The sequence below is a fragment of the Labrus mixtus genome, chromosome 14 (genome assembly GCF_963584025.1).
Source record: "Labrus mixtus chromosome 14, fLabMix1.1, whole genome shotgun sequence".
NCBI lineage: Eukaryota > Metazoa > Chordata > Actinopteri > Labriformes > Labridae > Labrus > Labrus mixtus.
In genome coordinates this window covers 28336509-28361345 of record NC_083625.1, presented here as the reverse complement: position 1 = coordinate 28361345, position 24837 = coordinate 28336509, and the positions used below count along the sequence as shown (strand labels likewise).

At 41.7% G+C, this 24837-nt stretch overlaps 2 protein-coding genes across 2 annotated transcripts in view; one reads left to right on the top strand and one right to left on the bottom strand.

Annotated features, from left to right (window-relative positions):
- Positions 1–24837, top strand: part of ntm (neurotrimin) — an 893017-nt gene that overhangs the window by 319286 nt on the left and 548894 nt on the right. The window lies entirely within an intron of this gene.
- Positions 7657–10736, bottom strand: LOC132988566 (uncharacterized). Its single transcript, XM_061056025.1, has 3 exons — positions 9964–10736; positions 9601–9825; positions 7657–8728 (listed from the first exon to the last, which is right to left on the bottom strand). Exons 1-3 carry the CDS (start codon positions 10333–10335, stop codon positions 8399–8401), a joined length of 927 nt encoding a protein of 308 aa, XP_060912008.1. The 5' UTR covers positions 10336–10736; the 3' UTR covers positions 7657–8398.

Genomic DNA, 24837 nt, shown 5'->3' with positions numbered 1-24837 from the left:
CTCCACATTCACACTAAAGTTCTTCTTAAAGGGATCTCTCTTAAAGGCTTCAGTCTCTGCACCATGATTTTCACATGTAACCCAACATGCTAGCTGTGTGTGTGATAGAAATTACATTTAGGGAAACATTCAGAGACAGAGCTCATGCTGTGAAGACTTCTTTAGAAATAGTCAGGAAACTGGGTCAGAGGGAAAGTACAATCATTGATTCTGTTAAAGGGAAAATTAGACCGTGTTCTCTTCAACATGAAATGATACACACGTTCATATTAAACACATGAACAAAGAGCAGCAGCACACAGCTCCAAAGTGTGAAACTCTCTGTGTTGTTCTTTGTAAACCTTTGGTTTGAAGGCCACTGTGGGCTCCTCTGTGCAGCTGAACAAAGAGACATCACCTTCACACCAGCAGCACAGAATAATACTACTTTGTATGAGCTGCTTTTGTCTTTCTCTTCTCCAGCAGAGACACAGAGTGAACATGGAGTCACCTACCATTAATAGAGGACAAAGGGAGTCACTTCACTTCATGTTGCTTCACAATAACTCTAATTAAATGTTTGATATCAACTAGAATGAAAATCTGTTGACATGTTTCTATGATCTCGATTGATCTAACAGACTATCACCCAGCCAATCAGAAGCCAGTTAGTCAACAGTGTTTTCTTACATGTGAAATTTAGTTTGAGCTGCTGGTGAAGAAAGTGGAAGTCAGATAGAAAGACAAACAGATGAAACCAAGCTGCAGAAAAGCAACAGAAGACATCAACTCCCACTTTTCTCTAAAGATAAGGATATCAGTCCTCTGACCTGACATCCTGTGTCTGAAGAAGAATTAAGACACTGATTCTTGGGTTTGATTGTGGTGGGTTCTTCAAACCTTCCTCATTATCAGGATGCTCTTGACCTGGATGAATTCATACATTTTAGGATTCCATGCCGGTCAATATTTGGTCACAAACGAGTGAGCAGTGAGGCTCAAGTGTTTTTTTCCTCCTAGTAAGAGAAATGTTAAATTAAGAGTCTTCCTGCTGCTGTGACTTTCTGAGCTTGTTAGTCTGAACCAAAGCTCACAGCTGACCTCCTCCAACACAAGAGGTATGACAGAGTCAATAAAGAGACAACAACAGGACAACAGGAGATTTACACAGAGACAAACTATACCCTCTTTGATTTAACACAGATTTATTCATTGTTCTTAACAATTCTCTTAGAAGACTGCAATAATGTTTGTTTTATTGATTGTAAAGATGTTGTAAATATAATCATATATAATGATCCATTGTCACTGTGAGGATCTTTAACTTTTGAACACATTCAGAACAAATGAGCTATACTAAACTATAAATAAGTCAAATGAAAACATGTCTTTAATTGGAGGAATGAGACATTTTGATGAGGGTGTTTGAGGGCTCAGCAGGGCTCAGAAGTGAAGGAGGGATTATCAGAAGAGTCCAGATGGAGCAGGGAGGGAGTTCAGATGGAGTCCCGTGCACACAGAGCAGATGGAGCATGAGAGGCCTCATAAAACCAAATGAGCACCAGTATAACCATTGTCATGATGACAGGAATCATACCAGCATCAAGATTATTATGTCAGATATTAAAGTGACTGATGGAGGAGGGTTCAGGGCAGACAGAGGAGCAAAGATGGAGAATATTTTCTCTATGGATCTTGTTGATGGGGCGATGAAAACAAGGTTCTCCTCAGTTTGTTATCAGGTCAAATGTCAGCTGATTCCAAACAGAGTCAGAGACAGATTTTCTGCTCTGAGAGAGTTTGTTATTCACATTAATATATCCATGTAAAAAAGTCAGGTTGTCTTTGTGAGGGGATTTCTCTTTTTAGTGAAAGTTATTAATTTACACTGAATGCCTTACTACATGTTAATGCTGGGCACATGTCTTTAGTAGTACTTTATTACCAACAGAAAAGCAAGATTTCACACCTTCATCTGCTTACATTATATAAGTACCATGACAAAGTAAATAGTTATATTGTTAGTTTCATGTCTGATATCAGAGTACCAACAGTCTGGAGGTTTACTGAAGTGCTGGTTTAGCTTTAGGGAGTGTTATACAAAAACTCAGAGCTTAGTAGATGTACCATCAAATAAAGTGACAACATGAAAAAAAGTGATGATATTACTCATCTGACATATTTTCTTTCTGCTCAAAAATTAGAATAAATGTCTGAAAGCTCATAAAGCATTAAATGAAAAGCAGCAGAGAGAGAAGTGAACAAATGGAGACTGATGTGACTGTGTGACAGTGAAGCACACATGCCTATTCAAGGTGAATAAATGTGTGTATGCATGCAGCACTTTCTTTGTTTAACATGAGCTGTCAAAGCATAATAGTTCTTTATTTCCATGACAGAATGCATACATCATGTGGGTGTCATGCAGATATAATATGTATTTATGTGATTAGCCCTCCAAGGGCTGTGACGAGCTTGGCCTTTTGGCGTTTTTTCCCTGGATAGTGATCCCTAAGGTTTGTCGCCGACATAATTGTGAGTATCACAGTTTTTTGTTCTTGCTGAAGTTTGTATGTTTTCGCCACATCCAGGATACTTTAGTTTCTGTTTGTTGCGGTTAGCAACGTTGTGTCCGCCGGAGCTAACCGCTAACAGCGTGGGATAGCAACTCGGTTGCGCCCGTGTTGTTTTGTTGACAGCACTTATCGTTTAAGGATAGCGTTTCCGCTTGTGTTAACTGTTACTACCGGTGGCACCTGTTGTTGGTGCCTGCCCTTTTTTTCAGGGTGGAGGCGGCGTTCGCGCTCCTATGCTATGAGTATTAAGCGCATTTGATGTAGCTGCAGCTACTTTTTTCTGCTCCTCTCTGCTGTCATGACTGTGAGCATCGCGGGGCACGCTGAGACACATCAACATACAGCGCAAACGCACAGACACACACACACACACTTGCACTGCAGCGCCAGCCACCACACGAACCTTTTTACTTTTTACTTTTAGTGCTACAGCACACAGTTGTTCCGTGATCCGTACGGACCGAGGTGGGAACACACATGATCCGGTCAAACGGTGTCTGCAGCTAATTTAACAAAAGCAACATCATCTCACAGCAGCCTGCTGTAGTCTGTCAACATCTCCACACAGATTAAAGTTGTTTGTTGTAAACTAAATTAAGGGAAAAACATATGTGATATAAATACAAACGTAATATTAAAATGTACCCTAAAATAAGAGTTTAAAAAAAAGTATGTCGATATTGTATTATTTTTTACGACTCACAGAACTGTCATTTATTATATCTGAAATTATTTTCTGTTTGTTGTGTGCGTATTAAATGCGTTTGTAGGCTGTCGGTAAAGGCTATGGCTCATTATGTGGACTGGTAGATCTTGGCAGACTGGCAACTTTAAAAGTAGATCTTGGTTCAAAAAAGGTTGGGCACCCCTGCTCTAGAGGCTGGGTGGCCAGGCCCTGAGGCCTTGGGGCCGGCTGTCGTTTTCCCAGAAGCAGCTCAGCTACTGGGCTGCTTCAACACCAGATGCTTGGGTGGTTTCCACTCTAGCCCAGGGATACAGACTGCAGTTCCGACGCCGGCCCCCAGCCATTGGCCGGGTCAAGATGACTATCATAGGCGACCCGGCAAAAGCCCTTGCTGTCTACCCTCTTTGTCAAGGGTGCCATCGAGCCGGTAGACCCTGTGGCTCAGCCCGGGGGATACTACTCAACATACTTTCTTGTTACAAAGAAGGACGGTGGACTTCGCCCTATTTTAGATCTGCGGGGTCTCAACAGGTTCCTAAAGGTCATGCCATTCCATATGCTCAGCACTGCAGAGGTTCTGCGTGCTGTGGATGGGGGCGAGTGGTTTACATCCATCGACCTGAAGGACACGTACTTTCACATCCCCATATTTCCTCGACACAGGCAATTCCTCTGTTTTGCCTTTCAGGTCCGTCATTTTCAGTTCAGGGTTCTTCCGTTCGGCCTCTCCCTTTCCCCCCGGGTGTTCACCAGGTGTAGCAGCAGCTCTGTCTCCCCTACAATCCCAGGGCGTGAAGGTCCTCCCCTATCTGGAAGACTGGCTGGTGTGTGCGCCGTCGCAGTCACAGGTATCCCGGGACACCGCAGCCCTCATTTCCCATGTGGCCCAGTTGGGCCTCAGGGTGAACTCCGAGAAGAGCTGCCTAATTCCTTCCCAGACCATCACCTTTCTCGGTGTGGATCTGGACACTGCGTGTATGAAGGTTTATCCATCGCGTCAGCGGGTGGACAGCATCCTGGGCCTCCTTCCCCTCTTCTGTGGGGGCAGGAAGCTGCCTTATGTCAAATTCCTTCAGCTCTTGGGGAAGCCGACGTCAGCCGCAACCGTGGTGCCTTTAGGTCTGCTGTTGCTACGCCCCCTCCAAAGGTGGCTCAACAGCTTCCAAGTGGCACAGGCACAGGACACTCACAGTGTCTCAGCAGTGCCCCATTGCACTGGCCCCATGGAGGAAGAGGTCTTTCATGCTGAGTGGCATGGCCATGGGCTCGATTCCAGCCTGTCGTGAGACTGTCACGACTGATGCCTCCCTCTCAGGGTGGGGCGCAGTATGGCAAAACCGAACTGCTCAGGGGCAGTGGTCTGCTCAGGCCTGCACAGACCACATCAACATTTTAGAACTACGGGCTGTGCACCTGGCTCTGAGGCATTTTGTACCATGCCTCAGGGGGAAGCATGTCCTAGTGCGTTTGGAAGAACATCCCAGCAGTTTCTCATATAAATCATCAGGGGGGCACCAGGTCCGCAGGGTTGCTGTGCGTGGCCCGGGACCTGTTGAATTGGGAAGCCTCCCACCTTGCCAGTCTGAGGGCAATGTACCTACCCGGAGAAAGAAACCAGGAAAGAAACCAACAAGGTTTCTGTCTCGGGGCAAGCCTTCTCCGGGAGAGTGGCGTTTACATCCGGAGGTGGTGCTCAGCATCTGGGACTACTTCGGCAGGGCAACAGTGGACCTCTTTGCTTCAGCGGCAACAACTCAGTGCCCACTCTGGTTCTCCCGCACAGAGGGAAACAGCCCTCTATGTCAGGACGCCCTGGCTCACGACAGGCCAGGGGGTCCCCTCTATGCTTTCTCCCCGCTTCCTTTGATACAGGCGGTGCTTCAGAGGGTTCTCCAGGAGGGCCACAGGCTGCTCCTGGTTGCCCCCTTTTGGCCGGGGAGAATGTGGTTTCCCCTACTTTGCAGACTTTGTCACAGCTAACCATGGCGCCTCCCAGACAGGATGGACCTCCTGTCCCAGATGGGGGGGTCAGATCTGGCACCCCGACCCCGGTCGCCTTCAGTTGTGGGTGTGGCCTCCGCAGGGCCGGATTCACTGCTGAGAGATTGCTCGATCTCTGTTCGGGCCTTACGAGCATATGTCAACTGTACTGCCGGTATGCGAAGATCAGACCAGTTATTTGTGTGTCATGGTGGTCCTAAGAGAGGCTGTGCTCTCTCGAAGCAGAGGTTGTCCCGCTGGATTGTGGACGTGATCAACCAGGCATATCAGGCAGCCGGTTGGCCTTTGCCCCCTGGAGTGCGGTGCCATTCCACGAGGGGTGTCTCCACATCGTGGGCAGCCCTGAGAGGGGTGCCCCTGGAGGACATTTGTGCCGCGGCCTCTTGGGCATCGGCGACCCCCATCCACTGGGTATGGTCCTGTTATGAGATTCATCAGCTTCAATGCAATGAGGTTGGTATGTGGGGATTCCTCGTGACAATGTTGATATGAGTCATCCAGTGCTTAAAGCACCGCCTCTGGCGGTCAGGAAGGATGAAATAGAACGAAAGTTACGGATGTAACTACGGTTCTATGAATCCTGGATGACCACCAGAGCTTCTGGTCACTCAGAATCATCGTGTCTCATGAGAAGATTCTGAAGGAACAGATCCTCTGATGACACCGGAAGATATAGACCTGTCGGGGTCAGGGGTCACATGTGACTTTGTTGGTATAGCTACTCGACCTGCACATGCGCGATATGGTTTCATTCAGTGCTTAAAGCATCACCTCTGGCAGTCATCCAGGATTCATAGAGCCGTAGTTACATACGTAACTTTCGTTTTAATTGAATCATCAGTGTTATATTCCGCCTGCCTTCAGACCAGCTGTTCAAATCAGTAACAGTGAAGTTAGAATAAGGAGGCTGTCTGCAGGAGACGAGCATGGCTCAAAGCTGAGATCATCATGAAGAAGAGAAGCTGCACACGCTCTGATTTGTAGAGGCTTTTACATTTGTTCTAGAAGAAGAGGTGTGATATTTTACAGGCAGGGACGGAGAACAACTTGAAACTGTCATTTCTATCTAGTTTCTTTAATCATGTGAACACAGAGCCTGAGGATTGAGAATGAATCTCACTCCCACTCTGTGCATTATTTCTTTAAAGCTTTTTAAAGGCCTTTCCTGCTCCACTAGCTTTGATTGCTTTTCTTTGGCCAGCTGTTAGGTTGATTACAGGACAGAAAATCTGTTTTCATTACATTTTACATTTTGTAAGTTCTTCTCCTGATTACTGTTGTAGAAAGATTTGGATGATAATTTAATATAATCGATAGGAGTGTTTATGCATCTTATGTATAAAAACAGTTAAAGTGACACTGAAGTCAAAGGTTAATGTTAGCTTCATAGTTACTGTATGTGCAGCTAAGACATGAGCAGAAAGGAGCTAAAGGCTGCTGGAGCCATGTTGGCTTTTCTATGTTTTCTCTCACCTTTCCTCCACGTGTTTGTCCGTCAGCAGTATCAGCTGTTTTAGAGGACAGAAACAAAGATCTGTGTGGTCTGGTTCCATGGACTTGATGATACTCTGTCATTCATTGGGTTCAGTATCTTCACTGTGTTATGAAGGTGTGACAAAGCCTCCATCACAGACATGTGCATCCATCAGTCACAGGAAGTGTGTGTGTGTGTGTGTACACAGAGGTCCAGTAGCTCTCTGGGTTTGGATGTATGATGCTGGAGGACACGTTCTGAAAAAGAGCACTCGTCATTTTCTCCTGCCTTGGGCGATGTCACCTTTCTGTTTAGCTGTTAGCTTGTGTTAGCTGAACAGAAAGTCTTATTTAGTGTGAGTCAGGAGGGAGTGTCCTCTGGGGTTTGTAGTTCTGGTGCTCTGAATGAATTCAGTCACAGAGGAGACAGCTGGGATACAACTGATATGAGACATCAGAGCAGAGGAAGTTCAGCTCTTGTTCAGCCTACAAACCAAATACTGTTCATTTAGCTCCACCCTGGTACTCATTGAAACATTTTCAGAGTTGACCTATAACAAAGTACGGAGCCCTGGAGGTGACATGGATGTTTTTTTTTAGTTTTTTTTTTATTATCTCGCACGCGCGAGTTACTGTATCTCACTTGCACTCTGGCTCGAAGGATTGGAGGATGCATGTTATTTTACTGCGGTTCTGCCAATAGCACTCTGTTCAATAGTATGTTATTTAACTTGGCTTTGAGTTAAGCTTTTTTACTTAAATGTTATTTCAACCGGTCTGAATGGTCTAGTGTGTTAATACAATATAACTAGCACATTTTCAGTATTTGGAGGTGTCTCCTATGAAGATAAAGTATCAAGTTAACTAAACGCTATTTCCGTACCTCTAGAGTGTAGAAACTGAACCAAATGGATTACAAATGGGTGAGGGTACATGTATGGTAATTACATACAATGTTTTATTAATGAAATAAAAAGTATGAAACACATTATACAGTGACAAATCCAGAGGTAGACACTCAGAAACAAGTCAACTCAAGGTCTTACAGTAATGCATAGCTGCATGTTACAGGTGTGAAGTCACAGCAACTGAAGCAGCAGTTACTTTTCAAGGAAAGTACTTCAATAAATGAAATTACCATTAGCCTTCATTGTTCCCATTTTCTTATATTTCCTTAAAAGCTGCTATAGGCAACATTCAGCAACAAAATGTCACGCTACACATTCACAAAACAATGGTTTACACGTTTACTTACTGTATTCCTCACTGATCAGAACTTATTAAAGAATATATTTATGACAAATAGACTATTTTGAATGGACAATGTGTCACTCAGTAACAAAAAATACTACTACTGAATTCTTAGGAATCATATGAGAACTCACACAGGTGAGAAACTGTACCTCTGCAACACTTGCAGGGAAAGATTCAGTCAGTTAAGAAAGTTGCAAAGGCATGTAAATCTTTATACAAGTTACAAGGTGTAGGTAAAGAATTGAATGTTATATTATATACAGTATTTCTAAAACTACAAAATGTTTACAAAAATGTTATTCAAATGATTCCAGGCAAGGTATGATTGGAGATAGGGGCACGCCAGTGTCCACTCCTCTCTCAGACAGACATGGTGGGATAGGGACCCTCTCCCCACTTACACATAGACAGAGAGACACAACACAAAATACTACTCAAACAATTGAGGACGGATAACATCCCTCAATGACATGTAGAAATCCAGTGCCTCTGATGTGTTGTTTGGAAAGCCTAACCCTGATTCTTCCATGGTGATGGTACAGACATCAAAAATGTCCTCATCACATGGGATGGTTGTTAGGAACTTGCAGGTCTGCTTGGCTGTAGCAAGGTCAATGGCATTAAAATGGACTATGTGGTCATCTGCAACCCACAAATGAGGTGCTGAAAACATGATGTTAGGTATCCCACTGGGCACAGTAGGGTTCCTAGATGGTCGGATGCGATGTGTGTTCCAGACATTTCGTATCTCATTTAACTCCTCCTGAAAAAATGCAGAGAGATGCAGGTTATACATTACTCTTAAAGAGAGAGAGCGAGAGAAAAAAAGACACACACAGACAGAGAGAGAGAGAGACAGTGGAGGAGAACTAAACAGTATTTCACATTAAATATACATTTTACATATGTGTACACATTACATGGATTACAGGTCAAAGTTTATTCTCAAATTATATTTTCTAAACAAATTCCCCTTGCTTACAACTGCACAGGTGAGTATTTCAAGGTATAAGGGTATATAAGGGTATATGTAGCACACTTGAATGAACCACAGTGCGCTTGGAGTTGTATGTTGTTTTACTTTTTTCTGCAAACATAAACATAAAGCAGCATTGTAAATCATATGCTCCTCTCTGAGCTTCATCAGAACAACACAATGATTGACCTGCACTGACCAAGAGTGACCGTTAACCACAAACTCCCTCTTGTGGTGAAACTCTGGAATTACAATGCCTAAATCTTTTCCTTTGAGCCACAATAATTAGTTGTAAATAATAAATAAACAAATATATAGGGGGGGTGTCCTTTTATGCCACTGTCCCACATATACATTTGGTTAACAAATATTGTAATTAATTAATGAATTTAACGTAATGCTAAAGACAAAGATACATACAGATATACACATGCGTAAGGACCCAGTTCTCTTGCAATCAGATAGATAGGTAGATCTACTTTACATATCCTAATGTAATATTCTTCTTCCTGTAAATGATACTGTATATTAGTTAATGGGATTCCAACTAAACAAAACAAACAAACAATAAAAGACAGGCTAGGATTAATACAGTAGACTACATCAATTAATCAATCAATCAATCATTCAATCAATATTATCAAGAATTGACATACCTGAATGATGTTCATGAAACAGAACTGTGACAGTGCTTTGTCCAGGAAATCTCCCCAAAAAAGACCTTGATCTTTGAGCTCTCCCAGTAGCTGGATCCAGTATTCAATGCCTTCCTTTCGCATGACACCCCACCAACTTTCAATTCGTTGATTAGCAGTGCTTGCTCCTCCGATGTGGCTTTGTTCGGCTGCTCTTCTATCCAAACCATCTCGACGCATGAATACCTAGACAAAGGTGGAAAGTAACTAAGTACAATTACTCAAGCACTGTAGTTAAGTATAATTATGAGGTGCTTTTATTTTACTTGAATATTTAAATTTTTTTAAAGGGTTTGAGTAGGCCTATTTCTTCCAGCATTGTACCTGGATATCACGAACAACGACGTTTTCTGTTCCTTGATCTGTGCGGACAATCCTTGGGCCACCTCCAACTTCTTCCATGGCTTCAACAAAGTAGCCTCCAATTACATGGGGATTACTGCTTGTTTGGGCTGCTTTCAACCACATGATCTTTCTTGAAAACCCATCAATGCACCCATTAATACAGATGCCATAGGGTTTCAGCTTGTCATAGGAATCCATGTGCCAAATAAAATTAGGTCCTTCAGAAAAATACTGCCTCCTTAGTCGTCGTCTCTGGCGCATTCTGCTACTCACAGGATCGAGCTCTGACAGGATCAATCTCACATCCTCTTTTCGTACCTTAAGTCCATGTCCTAGACACTTTCTGTACATCCACCGGTAACCATGATGTCTCCCAGGGCCTCTCAATTGCACACTGATAAAATCAATTACTTCCTGCAAGTCCGAAAATTGTCAACGACAAAGTCTGTATTCTCCAAGGATTCTGATAAGATGCCTCTGGCTTAAAATGAAACCATATAAGGCTATGCTTCTAAGTATTTCTTTATGACGCATACCTAAATTGAAAAAAAAAATGATGAGACTGTCTCGATCCAATACAATAGGCCTGCATTCACTGCTACTGCTTTTCTGTACTATCTGCGAGATAGTAAAGGAAGGAAAATTCCTCTTTACTCCTTAAAATTCCTCACTTATTATAAGTCACGCGTGCGAGATAGTAACTCGCACGTGCAAGATAAAAAAAAAAAAAACATCCATGTCACCTCCAGGGCTCCGTAAGAAAGACATGCAGCAGATTTAATGTAAAACTTTAAAGTAAAAGTTATAGCTCTAACATACATGTGTACAAAGGAAGAAAAATAACAGAAACCCTAAATTCAAAGTAAAATTAACTTTGTGTCAAACTTTCTATTAAATGTTGGGACTGTTTCAGAGAGATGAGTGGTAGTGATTCTAATACTTTTGTTCAAGTATCTTTAAAGTGTTTTCATGATCACTCCTTGAATGAATGAAACCTTTATTGCCCCTAGGGGAATTTATCTTTGATCAAGAGCATGGTATCATAAAAGATAAGAAAGACTTTCTGTTCTCAGAGGGTAAAAATACATCTCATTATCACAGCATGAAGAGAATCAAAACATGTTTATGTTCAAGTCTTTTTAAAGGGATACTTCACCCATTGAAACATGAATCTGTATTGACATTGGGTCATATATGTAGTAGAAATGTGAAATAAATTTTGCAGTTGGTGCCTTCTTGGCCGAGAAAAGACGGAAAGTGTCTTTTTGGCTCATGTGGATGAAAGACACCTACTCCCAGAATGCACAGCACCGCAGGCCACTCCCACTAAGGTCTTCTAGTTCAGAAATACTTTATTAATTCCAGAGGGAAATTCGATCGTTACAGTTTCTCCAAAATATACAGTATAGCAGTACAAATATAGTAATAAAAACATTTACAGACATGTTTACTTCAACACATAAGACCGTTTCCTCAACTAATTCAGAGATTTCTTCCAGAAGGAATTGATCTTGGAAATTCCTGGCAGCAAACAGACTCTATGTCTGTGTCCATAGACAAACAGTGAGAGCACCTACACTACCAGTCCACTCCAGCTCGAGCCGGCCCCGGCTCCTTGTCCTCACCGCCACCGACAGTCCGTGCATTATTTTTTATTTATTTATTTATTTTTTATTAGGTGATGCAGAACAATACAAGACAAGTGAGGGATATGACAAGAACAAAAGTATGTAGGAGACAGGGGAGACGAATAAAACAAGGCAAACAGACAAGAAAAACAGACAATCATCTGGATTGGGGAAAGAGAAAGAGAAAAGAAATAAATAAAATAAAAAGAAATGCATGAAAAATGAGAGTGGCTGTGATGAGAATTTATGATGATAAATATGATATGAATATAAGGGGGGGAGAGGAAATAAATCAATAAATAGGTCATAATGAAATGGTGGCTAAGGACAATAATAATAATAATAGTAATAAAAAAAAGATTAAATTTGATGGTAAGAGGAAAATAAATTCACAAATAAGTTGTAATAGTTATACAGAAAGGAAACAAAAAGGAAAAATAAATAAATAAATAAAAAAGGTTGTGTGTCTTTGTGTATGTGTTTTTATGTGTGTGTGTGTGTGTGTGTGTGTGTGTCTTAATATGTGTGTGTGTCTTAATGTGTGTGTGTGTGTATGTATTTGTATGTGTCTATATTTGTGGTAGTGAATATCAGGGGTTTGAACTATGTTATTCGGGAAGTAGTGAGGTGAGGATTGGCTCCCAAGTTGTCAGAAATTGGTGTGTTTTATTGTGGATGGATGCTGTAAGTTTTTCCATGGTGATGTGTTCGACAAAGAGATCTATCCATACTGAGGTGTTTAGTTTTTTTCTGCTTTTCCAGTTGAGGAGGATTGCTTTCTTGGCGACAGTGAGCCCAATGAGTATTGTGTTTTTTTGGTTGTTGGGAAGTGTGATTGAAAGAGTGTTTCCTAGGATGCATAGTGAAGGGGAGAGTGGAACCCGGCAGTTCAGTATTGAAGAGAGTTTAGTTGTGATTTGTTTCCAGAATTGCTGTATGGGTGGGCAGTGCCAGATTGCATGCATGTAGTCATCCAGGGTGTTAGGGGGGCATACTGAGCAGTTATTAGTATCAGAAAGTCCCATTTGATGTTTTTTCTTAAGTGTGATATGAGTTCTGTGGTTAATCTTATACTGAATTAGTTGGAGTTTAGGTTTATTTGTCATTGAGAAGGTATTGTTGCAGATTATGTTTCAGGTGTCATGGTCTATTGTTGTTGATAAATCTTTTTCCCATTTTGTTGTGGGGAGAAATATTGTATGGTCAATGTTTATGAGTTTGTATAGTTTAGATAGAGTTTTAGTATTGTGTCTGCTAGTGCAGGGGTTCTTAACCTTTTTGACCTCGGGGCCCAACTTTTCCAGTACAAAGTGGCCCAGGGCCCATTCAAATATTAAAACTGTATTGGTATAATAATTGACCTCACTCTTGGTTTGATTCGTATTCAATAACTAAATCAAATCAATTTACAGTTTAACAAACTAAAAGCTTGTGAAATAAATTACATTATACAATGTGATCATCACAAAGACATTTATTTGTAATGTGTAGTGTCAATCTCTACATACAACAAGATGCCGAACAGGCCAACAATTCACAACACAATTAACAAGGCTAACGTCAGGCTTATTAACACAAAAACACAAAAATAATTTAGAATTAGATTTTAGATTTTACTACTGATAAAAATAAAAATAGGAAATTTGATAAATAAAATCATGTGGTAATAAAATAAATAAATTCAAACAATAAAAGTTTAATATTAAATAAATAAATAAACTGTAAATGAAATTGAAATAAAGTGCAAACGAAAATATAGCTTTAAAACTGCTAAATAATTTGACAATTGCTTCAGCTGTCTTCATTTTTGCATTGCAGAACCAGAACTTGCTCTTCATATCGGTGACAAATGAACAATAACAACAGTCACAACAATAAACTCTTTTTATGATCATCTCTTAATGAGACACTTGGGCCTGCCTCTCAGACATGATCAGATCCAGTCTGGGTGGAATGGGGGAAAGGCTCACTCTCAGAGTAGCCTCCAGTGTTGCTCTGAGTCTGTTTCTGGCTTTGGTCTTAGTTGTGGCCACAATGGAGAATCCTGATTCACACAGGTATGTAGTCGTGAATGGGAGAAGGAGTTTCACAGCCCTCAGTGCTAGACATGGGTACTCCTTTGAGACAGCAATCCAGAAGGAGCCCAGGTCCAGTTTGCCCCACTGCAACTTTAAAGTGCTGTCGGTGGAAACTTCCAGAAGCTCGGATTCCAGATGTGAGGGCAAAGCAACATCATTTTCAGTGGGATCCACAGAAAATGGGTCCAATATCCACATGTGTCCCTCTCTGGGATCCTCAGGAAAGTACTCATCAAATTTCTCTGCCAGTTGTGAGAGGTGCTGAGAGACCGAGTCACTGATCTTCACCTGAGGGGAGTTTTCCAAAATGTCAGACAAAAGTGGAAACATGTCCATCCTCTTTTCCTGGGCCCTCTTAGTCCACAAAGCAAGTTTCCTCTTGAAAGCTTGAACTGTGTCTGCAACAAAAAACATGTTGCTATTTCTCCCTTGAAGTGAGATGTTCAGCTGGTTCAGCAATGAAAAAATGTCACAGAGGTAGGCAAGTTTAGCTGTGAACTTCGTGTTGGCATAGTAATGTGCAAGAGGAGATTTTTTCTCAGTCAGAAAAGAGAAGACCTCATTCCTCAATTCAAACAAACGGTTGAGGACCTGTCCTCTTGAGAGCCATCTCACCTCACTGTGATAGAGCAGCTGGACATGATCTGCTTCTATGTCCTCACAAAGCTTGGCAAAACATCTGGAGTTCACAGCATTATTTTTAATGAAGTTGATGGTTTTCACACTTACATCCATCACCTCGTTGAACTCTGGTGACATCTTTTTTGATGCAAAGCTTTCACGGTGGAGGAAACAGTGGGTCCATTTAGCTTCTGGTGCACGATCAAGTATCTGCCTGATGACGCCGTGATGCCTGCCAGTCATTGACGCTGCACCATCACTGCACACCCCAACACAGTTCTGCCAGTCCAGGCCGTTCTCAGTGAAATACTCATCCATGCAGCGGAAACATTCCTGAGCCGTAGTTCGTGTTGGTAGCTCTCCACAAAACAGTATGTCTTCGTGCAAACTACTGTCCCAGCGATAGCGAACAAAAACCAGCAGCAGTGCAGCATTTGTAACATCAGTGGACTCATCTAGTTGCAAAGAGAAAAATGGGCTACTTTGTATTCTTTCCAGAAGCTGATGTCTGATATCTGAGGCCATGTCCGCGATACGGTGACTCACAGTGTCGTTTGAGAGTGGGATGGTCAGCAGCTTCTTTGAAGCAGCCTCTCCGAGCATCTCACGGCACATATCCACAGCGGCAGGCAGAACCAATTCCTCCGCTATGGTGAACGCTTTCTTACTCTGTGCCACACGTCTGGCTACGAGGTAGCTGGCTTTCAAAGCACATTTAGAATTACCTGTCAGTGACACGACAGACATTTTCTGCATCTGAAGTCCATTTTCTTTTCTCTTGAAAAATTCCACCGGCTTTCCCACGAGCGTTGGATGTTTGGTTTCAAGATGCCGCTTTAATTTTGAAGGCTTTAGTGCTTCGTTTGATAGCGCAAGTCCACACTCAACACACTGAGCTCTTGGAGTTGCCTCGGTACCTCCGTTCACAAATCCTTACTTTATAAAGTCCGGATTGTACCTGCGCAATATTTTTGCCTTTGTGGGGGGTTTGGCACCACTTTCCTCTTCATTTTTTCTTTTCAAAAACTTCTCCATCACTTTCTGACTTCACTACAGGCTAACGGCTCACCGAGTGTCTTCTTCTGCTTATTGGAGCTTGTTAAACAACTGACTGGCGCATTACCGCCACCAAGTGGTGGGAAGCGGTATTGTAACTGAGCATCTGATGGATAACCTGCGGTTTGCGGTGCGGTGCCGCGGCCCCCGCGGCCCACAGGTGCAAAACGGAAAGTTTTTTGCGGCCCTCTAGGTGGCGCTCGCGGCCCAAGTGTGGGCCGTGGCCCCATGGTTAAGAATCACTGTGCTAGTGTATAATTTTCGATGTAGTCTTGTTTGAGGTTAAATTTATGTGTTATGATAGATTGGATTTGGAGATATTGGAAGTGAGATTTATTGTTTATATTGTACTTTTGAGTTATTTCTTTGAAGGGGATGAAGGTTTTGTTTTGAATTATATGTTGAAGCTGGGTGATGCCTTTGTCCTTCCAGGTGGTGAGATTCAGTGGTGTTTTGTTTTGAAGAAAGTCTGGGTTGTTCCATATTGGTGTGTTCTTACAGGGTGTGGGTGTTGTGTTCATTATTTTGTGGGCTTTCCACCGTGCTGTTAGGGCTGTAGCAATGAGAGGATTTTTGAAGGAGTTATGACATTTAATTGAGGTGCTGATAAATGGTAGGGTTGATATGGGTATGTTTTTGCATTGTTCCTGTTCTATGTCTAGCCATGGGTGGGATTGTTCGTGGGGTGTGTCCATTTTGTTATGATTTGTAACTGGTTTGCCAGGAAGTAGTTATAAAAGTTTGGTGCATCTAGTCCTCCGGTATTTTTTGGTGTTTGAAGTGTGGTCAATTTTATTCTAGGTTTTTTGTTTTTCCAGTAAAATTTGGTTATTGTTGAGTTTAAGGAACTAAACCATGTGGGGGGTGGACATGCTGGGATCATAGAGAAAATGTAATTTATTTTGGGAAGTATGGTCATTTTGGTGATTGCTATTCTTCCTATGAGTGATATCAGTAGATTCATCCATCTGGTCGTGTTGTCTTCTATATTTCTGATCAGTGATTTGAAATTCAATGATATAAGTTCTGACAATTTGGGGGAGATATTGATGCCTAGGTATCTTATAGTTTCAGTGGTGGAGGGAATAGGTAGTGGTAGGGCTGCCGGGTTCCACCTCTTTACAGAGAAGCAGTGTTGATTTGGTCCAGTTTATTGAGTAATTAGAGATTTTGGAGTATTTTTTAAAAAGATTCATTGTTTCTTGTAGTGAGATTTGTGGATTTTGTAGGTAGAGTATGATGTCGTCAGCATATAAACTTATCTTGTGGGTTACATTGGGTGATTGAGTTTATTCTGGCGGACTGCTGCAGCAAGTGGTTCGATGTATATTGCAAATAGAGGGAGAGAGTGGGCATCCTTGTCTTGTTCCTCTGTGCAGTGTGAAGCTTGATGACGTTAGACCATTGACTGTGACTGTTGCTCTTGGTGAGTTGTATAGTGTTTTGACCCAGGTGATAAATTACTTTCCCAATCCAAATTTATGAAGTGTGGCAAGTAAAAATGTCCAGTTTACGTGGTCAAATGCTTTTTCGGCATCTAAAGAAGCTATTATTGTTTCTTCTGTGGTCTGTGTTGCTTGGTGAATTATGTTGAATAGTCTGCGTGTGTTAATGTTTGCGTGTCTACCTTTAATAAAACCTGTTTGATCAATGTGGATTATGGATGTAGTGACCATTTCGATTCTTGTGGATAGTGCTTTGCTCATTATTTTTATGTCTGTATTGATGAGGGATATTGGGTCCGTGCATTATGTCTCGGTTGCTGAGCTGGCAGCGGCCCCTGCGACCAGCGGCCGCAGCAGCCAAAACACAAGACCGGCCTGTCGGCAGCAGCCATCTCGACGCTATATTTATATTTTTATGCCATTATCAGCTTTCTCCATAGAGCCTGTTAGCATAGCTTCCAAGCAATATGGCAGACGTTAAGTTTCTGGGAGTGAGTTCCCACCCACTGATCTGTGATTGGTCTGTAGCTTCAGTAATCGAAAATATGAGGAACTAGCGTTGTAGTTTCACCCCGCTAACCGCAACATCTTCCAGTGACGCAAAAATTGTAATTTTGCGTCACTGGAAGCTCCTTTTCAGACTTAGAAATACAAAGATTTCCCTTCTCAGGGGAAAATGAGGGTGGGATGCACGACCATTCAAAAATACTACCAGGTTTCTAATGATACAAAGCTTAATAAAGCTTCAATACATTCAAAACTCCGCTGCTCGTCTCCTCACACACTCCCGCACCCCAGATCACATCACCCCTGTCCTTCATGACCTCCACTGGCTTCCCATCCCCCAGCGTATCCACTTCAAACTCCTCATCATCACCTACAAAGCCCTCCACAACCTGGCTCCCCCCTACCTGTCTCACCTCCTCCACCGACACACTCCCACCCGCACTCTCAGGTCTGCGGATGCAAACCTCCTGTCCCCCCCCTGCAGGACCAACCTTCGGTCCTGGGGGGACAGGGCCTTCTCCATTGCAGCTCCCACCCTCTGGAACTCTCTCCCTAAAAACATCAGAGACTCCCCCACACTCAATTCCGACAAGAAATCCCTAAAAACCCATCTTTTCATCACCGCCTACAACCACTGACTCTCATCCTCTTCCCTTGACACTATTTCTATTTTGTATTGTTCTCTTAGTTTTTGCTTTGTTTTTTTTGTTGTCTCCTGTCAAAGCGTCTTTGAGTATTTAGAAAAGCGCTATATAAACCAAATTTATTATTATTATTATTATTATTATTATTATTATTATTATTAATGCAAATGGGTGAAGTATCCCTTTAAATATGAGTTGTTGCCAAAACTGAGGAAGCTCCTCAGCTCTGATTTATTAGGAATCACATGAATGTGAGCAGACAGAAAGGTAGACTCAAAGACAACAGAAGAAATGTAGACATAATGAAAGCTGCTGCAGGTGCAGGTGAGTGATATGAACAAAGCTGCCTTCATTTCTAACCTGCAGAGAGCAGCTCTCAGAGACACAAAGTCCACTGAAACATGATTTATCATGAAGCTTCTGTGAGTGAAAGCAGGACAAACAGGAGCCAGGCAGAGCCCTCAAAGAGCACTGACTTTGGTTTTCTGTCTCTTTTTATTCATGGTCAGTGCATCAACTGATGAAAAATGAACATTTCATTCTTATTATAATGAGGAGAAAGAAGACAGGGGATGATAGGATGTAGGGATGCAGACTGTTTGTCTACATGTTGAGTGTATCAGGAGAATTTAATTAAGAGCTTTGTTGTCTTGTTGTGTGAATACAGTGAATATAAGACTAATTAGAGAATGATTCACTTTGGAATACAAGCCTAGGGATTTCTATTTTGTAAGATATTTGTTCAGAAACTTCAAGTGTGGAACAAATACTACTTTTTTGGGGCAGATTTTAAACTTGATGTGACCTTAATTTGTTCAACATTACTCAATATCAAAGAGCTCTGCTTAAGTAGGTCTCTAATTCTGAAGTGTGAAGATAAAAAGATGTTCTCTCTCAGACTGTATAATGAAGAATAAAAAGAGGTCAAACAGTAACCTGATCATGTGAAGCTCTTATATAAGCAGTACTGTGCTCCACATTTTACATGATCAATCCTCTCCTCACATCACCTGAACTACTGAACTCATCAACTCAAACACAATAACCAAATCTGATGTTTGAAACATAAGGAGAGTGAACTAGTGGAAATGTTTGTGTGTATGATTGTATGTTGTTTGTCTTAATAAGTCTTGATAACACTGTAATATATGCAGTGATTCCATAAAGGACCCTTTATCTAACTGAATTAAAATCAAGTTTTATAAACGCTGACACAGTTTGTGCTGCTCCATTCTCTCTCTGATAGTTTGAGTCGTGTGTGGCTGCAGCCTGGAGACCTCTCGTCTCATGCCCCTCCTCGATGCACCCCCTCGGCTCTAGCCCAGGCCTTTACAATCGTACATAGATAGGGTAAAACATATATACGAAATCTGCACCAGGCCAAAAAAGGAACACTCTTGGATAATTTACAATTCTACAATTCTATAATTCATTTAGCAGATGCTTTTATCCAAAGCGACGTACATCAGAGAGTAAGTACAACACATGCAAGGATCTAGGGAAAAGGGAACAATGTCAGTAAAAGTGCAATACGCGCCCAATTAACCACAAGTTTTCCGTTGTTTATTCCTCTTCTTAACAGACAATTTTAGCATTCTTTTCTTACCGGGATGGAGGAGACACAGGCCGGTGCGTTACCTGGCGATAGATTCTTTTGTGTAGATTTTGTGGCTGCTTTGCTGCAGTGGCTGCTTTGCTGCGGTCTAAAAACAGTGTGACTGCATACCTGGGAACCCAGTTCCCCGACTGGGCATAGCTGATATTCATTAGCAGCCGCTCTAGCTTGTTCAATTGTGGGGCGGAGTTTGTATTACGCACCGTCCTTTCCTCCACTCTGCATTAATTAATAAATTCATTTCAATAATAAATAATCAATAAACAACTCAAAATTGATAAACAAATGCAAAATATCCAATAAATCACAAAATCAACTATTTGGCTTCAACAGTCAGTAAGTCCGATTGGACATAAATTGCACAGAGGCAAAGCACAACATTGACGGCAGTTCTTGAAAGCTCTAATCAGTACAGAAACCATCTGATAAGTCGTCGTTATCAAACAAAAACCAGCGTCATTACCATCATCATCACCAATAATATGGAGACCATCATCATTAAGTTAGTAGGTATTCATGAAAGAGCTGGGTCTTTAACTTTTTCTTAAAGGTTCAGAGGGACTCTGCAGATCACATGGAGTTTGGTAGTTCATACCACCACCGGGGGGCAACAGAGGAGAAGAGTCTAGTCAGCGTCTTAGGATCTTGTTGTGAAGGTTGGATCAGACGCCTTTCATTGGCAGAGCGTAGGGGGGGAGGGAGTGTAGACCTGGATTATAGAGTTTAGGTAAGGAGGAGACGTTGTTGTCGCTGTTTTGTAAGCGAGCAGCAGAGTTTTAAATTTGATGCGAGCAGTAACTGGGAGCCAGTGTAAGGAGATGAACAGCAGAGTGACATGTGCTCTTTTAGGGAGGACCAGTCGTGCTGTTGCAATTTGTATCATCTGCAGGGGTTTGATAGTGCATGTAGAAAGACCTGCCAGTAGAGAGTTGCAATGTGTGATATCACAAGAGCCTGTACCAGGAGCTGTGTAGCATGTTCTGACAGGTAAGGCCACTTGAAACTTAAATGTTAGCTGGTCATCAATCATGACACCCAGGTTCCGGGCAGACTTTGTGGGCATGAGTTCGGTTGTTCCAAGCTGGATATTGATCTGTGGTTGCATAGAGGGACTGGCTGGGATGACAAGGAGCTCAGTCTTTGAAAGGTCGAGTTGAAGGTGACGTTCATTCATCCATTTAGAGATATCAGCAAGGCATGGTGAGATTCTTGCGGAGACTGTAACATCGTCTGGCGGGAATGACAGGAAGAGCTGGGTATCGTCAGCATAGCAGTGCAATGAGAAGCCATGAGAGCAAATTATAGATACATATTTGATATTAAAGTAAGCTGCTGGTGGAGTTTTGAATGGACAAAGATAAACAGAGAGCTCACTGTGCTGTGTGACTTTGTTTGTTACATTTTAAAGATGATTTCTCTGCTGCGCTCTGACTTTAAAGTCCACATCTGTCCCACTGTGATGATCAAACACTGAGCAGTTAGACCTCTGAATGCATCGAGCCTCAGATTACATGTTGCTGCTCTCTTTGTTAAACTGACTTTTAATTCATAATGAATATTTCATATGAAAGCACTAATAGTCTCTAATAGAAGTTAATCTTGTTCCCCTCAGGACATGAAGCAGCTTCAAATGTTGGAGGAACGGATTGAAAGCATCAAATCAAAGATTCTTAAAGTGCTTATTGTTTGATATATAATCTGTGGTGGAGATGCTGCTGACTCAAAGGATTATGGGTAACTTTGAGTTCACTTTGAGAGCCCACAGAGGACAGCTGAAGATGATTCAATGCAGGATGTGAGAGGCTGTATGAGCTCACATTTACACTGATAGCATGGAGGAGAAGTGAGTGCATCATCATCACAATAGAAGTGTAACAGCTTGATTCAAGGTCAGTCAATCCAGCAGGAATCAAATCTACACAGAGAGAAATACATCTTGTATTTAAAGAAGATCTTCTTCATCAGTCTGTGCAGAGTCTCATTCAGTCTGCTGTTTCTCAAGAGAACATCAAATCTGCTTTGACATTTAAGTTTAGGAAGAATAAACAACGAGGTCCTGAGTTTGTCAGAAAACAGCTTCTGTTTGATTTCACTGTAATGTAAAGTATGAATCTTATTAGTTATTGGTTAGTTTCACATTGTACAACATGCACAATAAAGTGTAAAATAACTTTAGTTCTTTGATGCAATCATAAGAGAGAAAATGAAAAGTTTCCTCCCATGAGTCTTTGCTGTTCAGCAGCTCGGGGCTCATGCAGCAGTCATTAATATGTAGCAGCAGCTGAATGGACTCATCCTTCATGTTAAAGGTTCATATTATTCCTTTACTGCAGCAGCTAATAAGTTAGCTTGACATTTCTTCTGTGCATTAATCACCTGCAGAGGCTGTTTGATTCAGTGTGACCTTGATGTGAGCAGAACAGAAGAAACTCTGCTGTGTACCTCGTGTGTGTTTCAAACAAGTGATGGAGAGAAAAGCTGCACACTTCTTTACTTCAACTTGTTTGATCTCTGAATAGTGCTCTTTATTTTCACTCTTTGATTTCTAACATGTAGTGACATTTTTTTATGAGTTTTCCTTTGTTTAGTTTTAGTTTAGTTAGTTTAGTTTCACATATTATTTCATGTTTTATTTTTATCATTTAATCCCCTCATGTTGCTGCTCTTTGAGGGTTTTCCATCCTTTGTGGTTTTGTGCCCCGTCCTTCCACTGACTGGACTGGAGAGTTGAACAAGAGTGTCCTGTCCTTATTGTTCTGTGTCTGATAACTCTGTTTGGATTTAGCCTCTGAGTTCATTCCCCTCTGTAATAGTTTGTTTAACTGGTCATCATCTCTGGCTCCATCATTGTCTCCTCTTGGATCTAATCGTGTTTGCTCCTTGTTTTGATGGACTCTGTTGTTTTCTACTGGATAAAGTAAGCCTTTGTTTTTGTCTTTTGGTCTTTTTGTTATAATAAATCATCCTTGGTCTGCATCTGGGTTCTCTGTCTTTGTCACAAACGTTACAGTTACTAAATCCCTTTCTATGTTCTCACACTGCTCAGTGTATCATTACATGTTCTTCCATTCAAACACAGATTCAGACACTCAGAAGGCAGGGTTTGTTTTCAGTTTTCAGTTCAGTGTCTTCCTTTGAGAACAATAAATTGACTAGAGGAGCTGGGGATTGAACAGCAGACCTTCTGCTCAGAGGTCAACCCGCCTTTCCCCCTGAGCCACAACCACCCACACTGCATTACTCCATCTGTCAAACAGCAGTGTGTCCACAGCATTTCTTGAACAAGTCAAAGTTTACTGTGAAAGTGTTCAAAAGAACCTCTTGTGTTGTATGAGTGCTGAAAACTGCTGACTGCAGCACACTGAAGCAGCTCCACTATAAATGTTGAAAACAGTGAGATCCACAGAAAACTACAGAGCTGCAGGGTTCCCTCCAGCATGAGCCCATGATGAGTGTGTCACCTCACATCTCTAGGGACTGCTGTGTTTGTGTGTTTGTGTTACTACACATTTGTAAAGATGAGTGTAGTTTGTGTTGTTATCTCAGATATAGTCACTGATTAATGTGTGACTTTGATGAAGGACACATGAGATGTTTCTGTCTTCTGTCTGCTCACTTTAATTTTGAATAAGTGCTTCATCAAACACAGTTGATGAGTTTCTCCAGGCTCAAATATCTGTGTGTGTCATACTATCACTTCATGTCTGATTGTTCAGTTGAATCAAATCCTTTTGTCAGTCAGTGATAAATCTGATCACAATGAGTGAATGTATGAATCCTCTCCTCTTGTTAATGCAGCGTACACTCTGAATGTAGAATCTAATAGTGTTTCTCTTTTCTCTCTCTCTAGGTAAGTGAAACAAATCACTCAGACTGGTTGAAAGTGGACTGTCACCAACACAGCCAGCTCTGGTACAGTAGCAGAGCCTTTGTTTCTCTCTGTTATCACACACTGACTCAACATATCATGGACCTTTGTTTTCTCTTTTACACGCTCCTTTTGATCACAGTATGTTGCTGACTTTGGAAGAACTCCTGAAGTTTGAAGGACTTTTTGATGCTTGATTGTGGTTGAAGTTCATTGGTGTTGATCTTAGAAGTACTGAGGCTCAAACTGTTTGCAGAAGATGACAAACCACATTTAGAGTAATGTTGTGATTCTGAGCAGAGCTGGATTAAGGGCTTGTGTCCACAGACAACATTTTATGCAAAGTCAGCTCCAGTTTTCAATACAAAACTAATGTAGTTCAGTGTTTCCACCACCCAGCCTGAGTGCTAAAACTCTCTTTGCTTCAGCTGTTTATTGTCGCTGCGCTCTCAGCGCTCTCATTTTAAAGAAGCTAAGTCAATGTCACTTCTCCCTCACTGACCAATCAAAATCAAAAAGGGGCGGGACTTCTGATATCAGCTTTGTCAACAACAACAAGGAGGAGATGTTTATCTGACTCATCTTTTAGAAAGGGAAGAACTTCAAGGTGTAGAGCGGCTGCTAATGCCAGACATGACTCCTTTACATCTTGACATTAAAAATCAAATATTAATCACACAGAGCTTTCTAAAACACACCTAACGGTCATTACTGAGGGAAGCAGAAGTTAACTTATGTATATAGCAACAATGATTGCAGTTGAGAAGCACTGTGAAACTGAGGTTGTGGGTGCTGCAAGTGTAAAAAAACTCTTTGGACATATTGACCCTAAGAACAAAACATGTTCCAGAGTGATATTGAACGTGTTGATTCTCTTTTTACTGAGATGAACAAACTTCTTTCATTAATGCTGCACCTCTTTATTATGAGCACTCTCTCTCTCTCTTGTTGTCTTCTTTGCTGTAGTTTACAATCACTCATGTTGTGTGTGTTCACCACGTTGACCTCCTCTCAGTGGTCGTAGCAGTCTCTGGCTCTGAGGGGAAGTCTCTGTGTTTCTCTTTGACTCTCTCTGTCTGTGTGTCATGCAGCCTCATTGACTTCAATCAGTTTCATTAATGAAGGATTAGATTGTGTCTGTGAGGGCACACACACACACACTCACACACACACACACACACACACACACACACACACACACACATACACACACAGTGACTCTCCTCTGATTGGTCATGATCATAGCTGACTGAGGATTCATTCGCTGGATGTTGAATTTTAAAAGTTTATTTTAGTAGATAATCAGATGTTTGTTCATTTAAGGGGAATTCCAGACATTTATTTGGGGTCGTACTGACTTGTTCTGGCTGCTTTGTAATCTCGATTCTCTT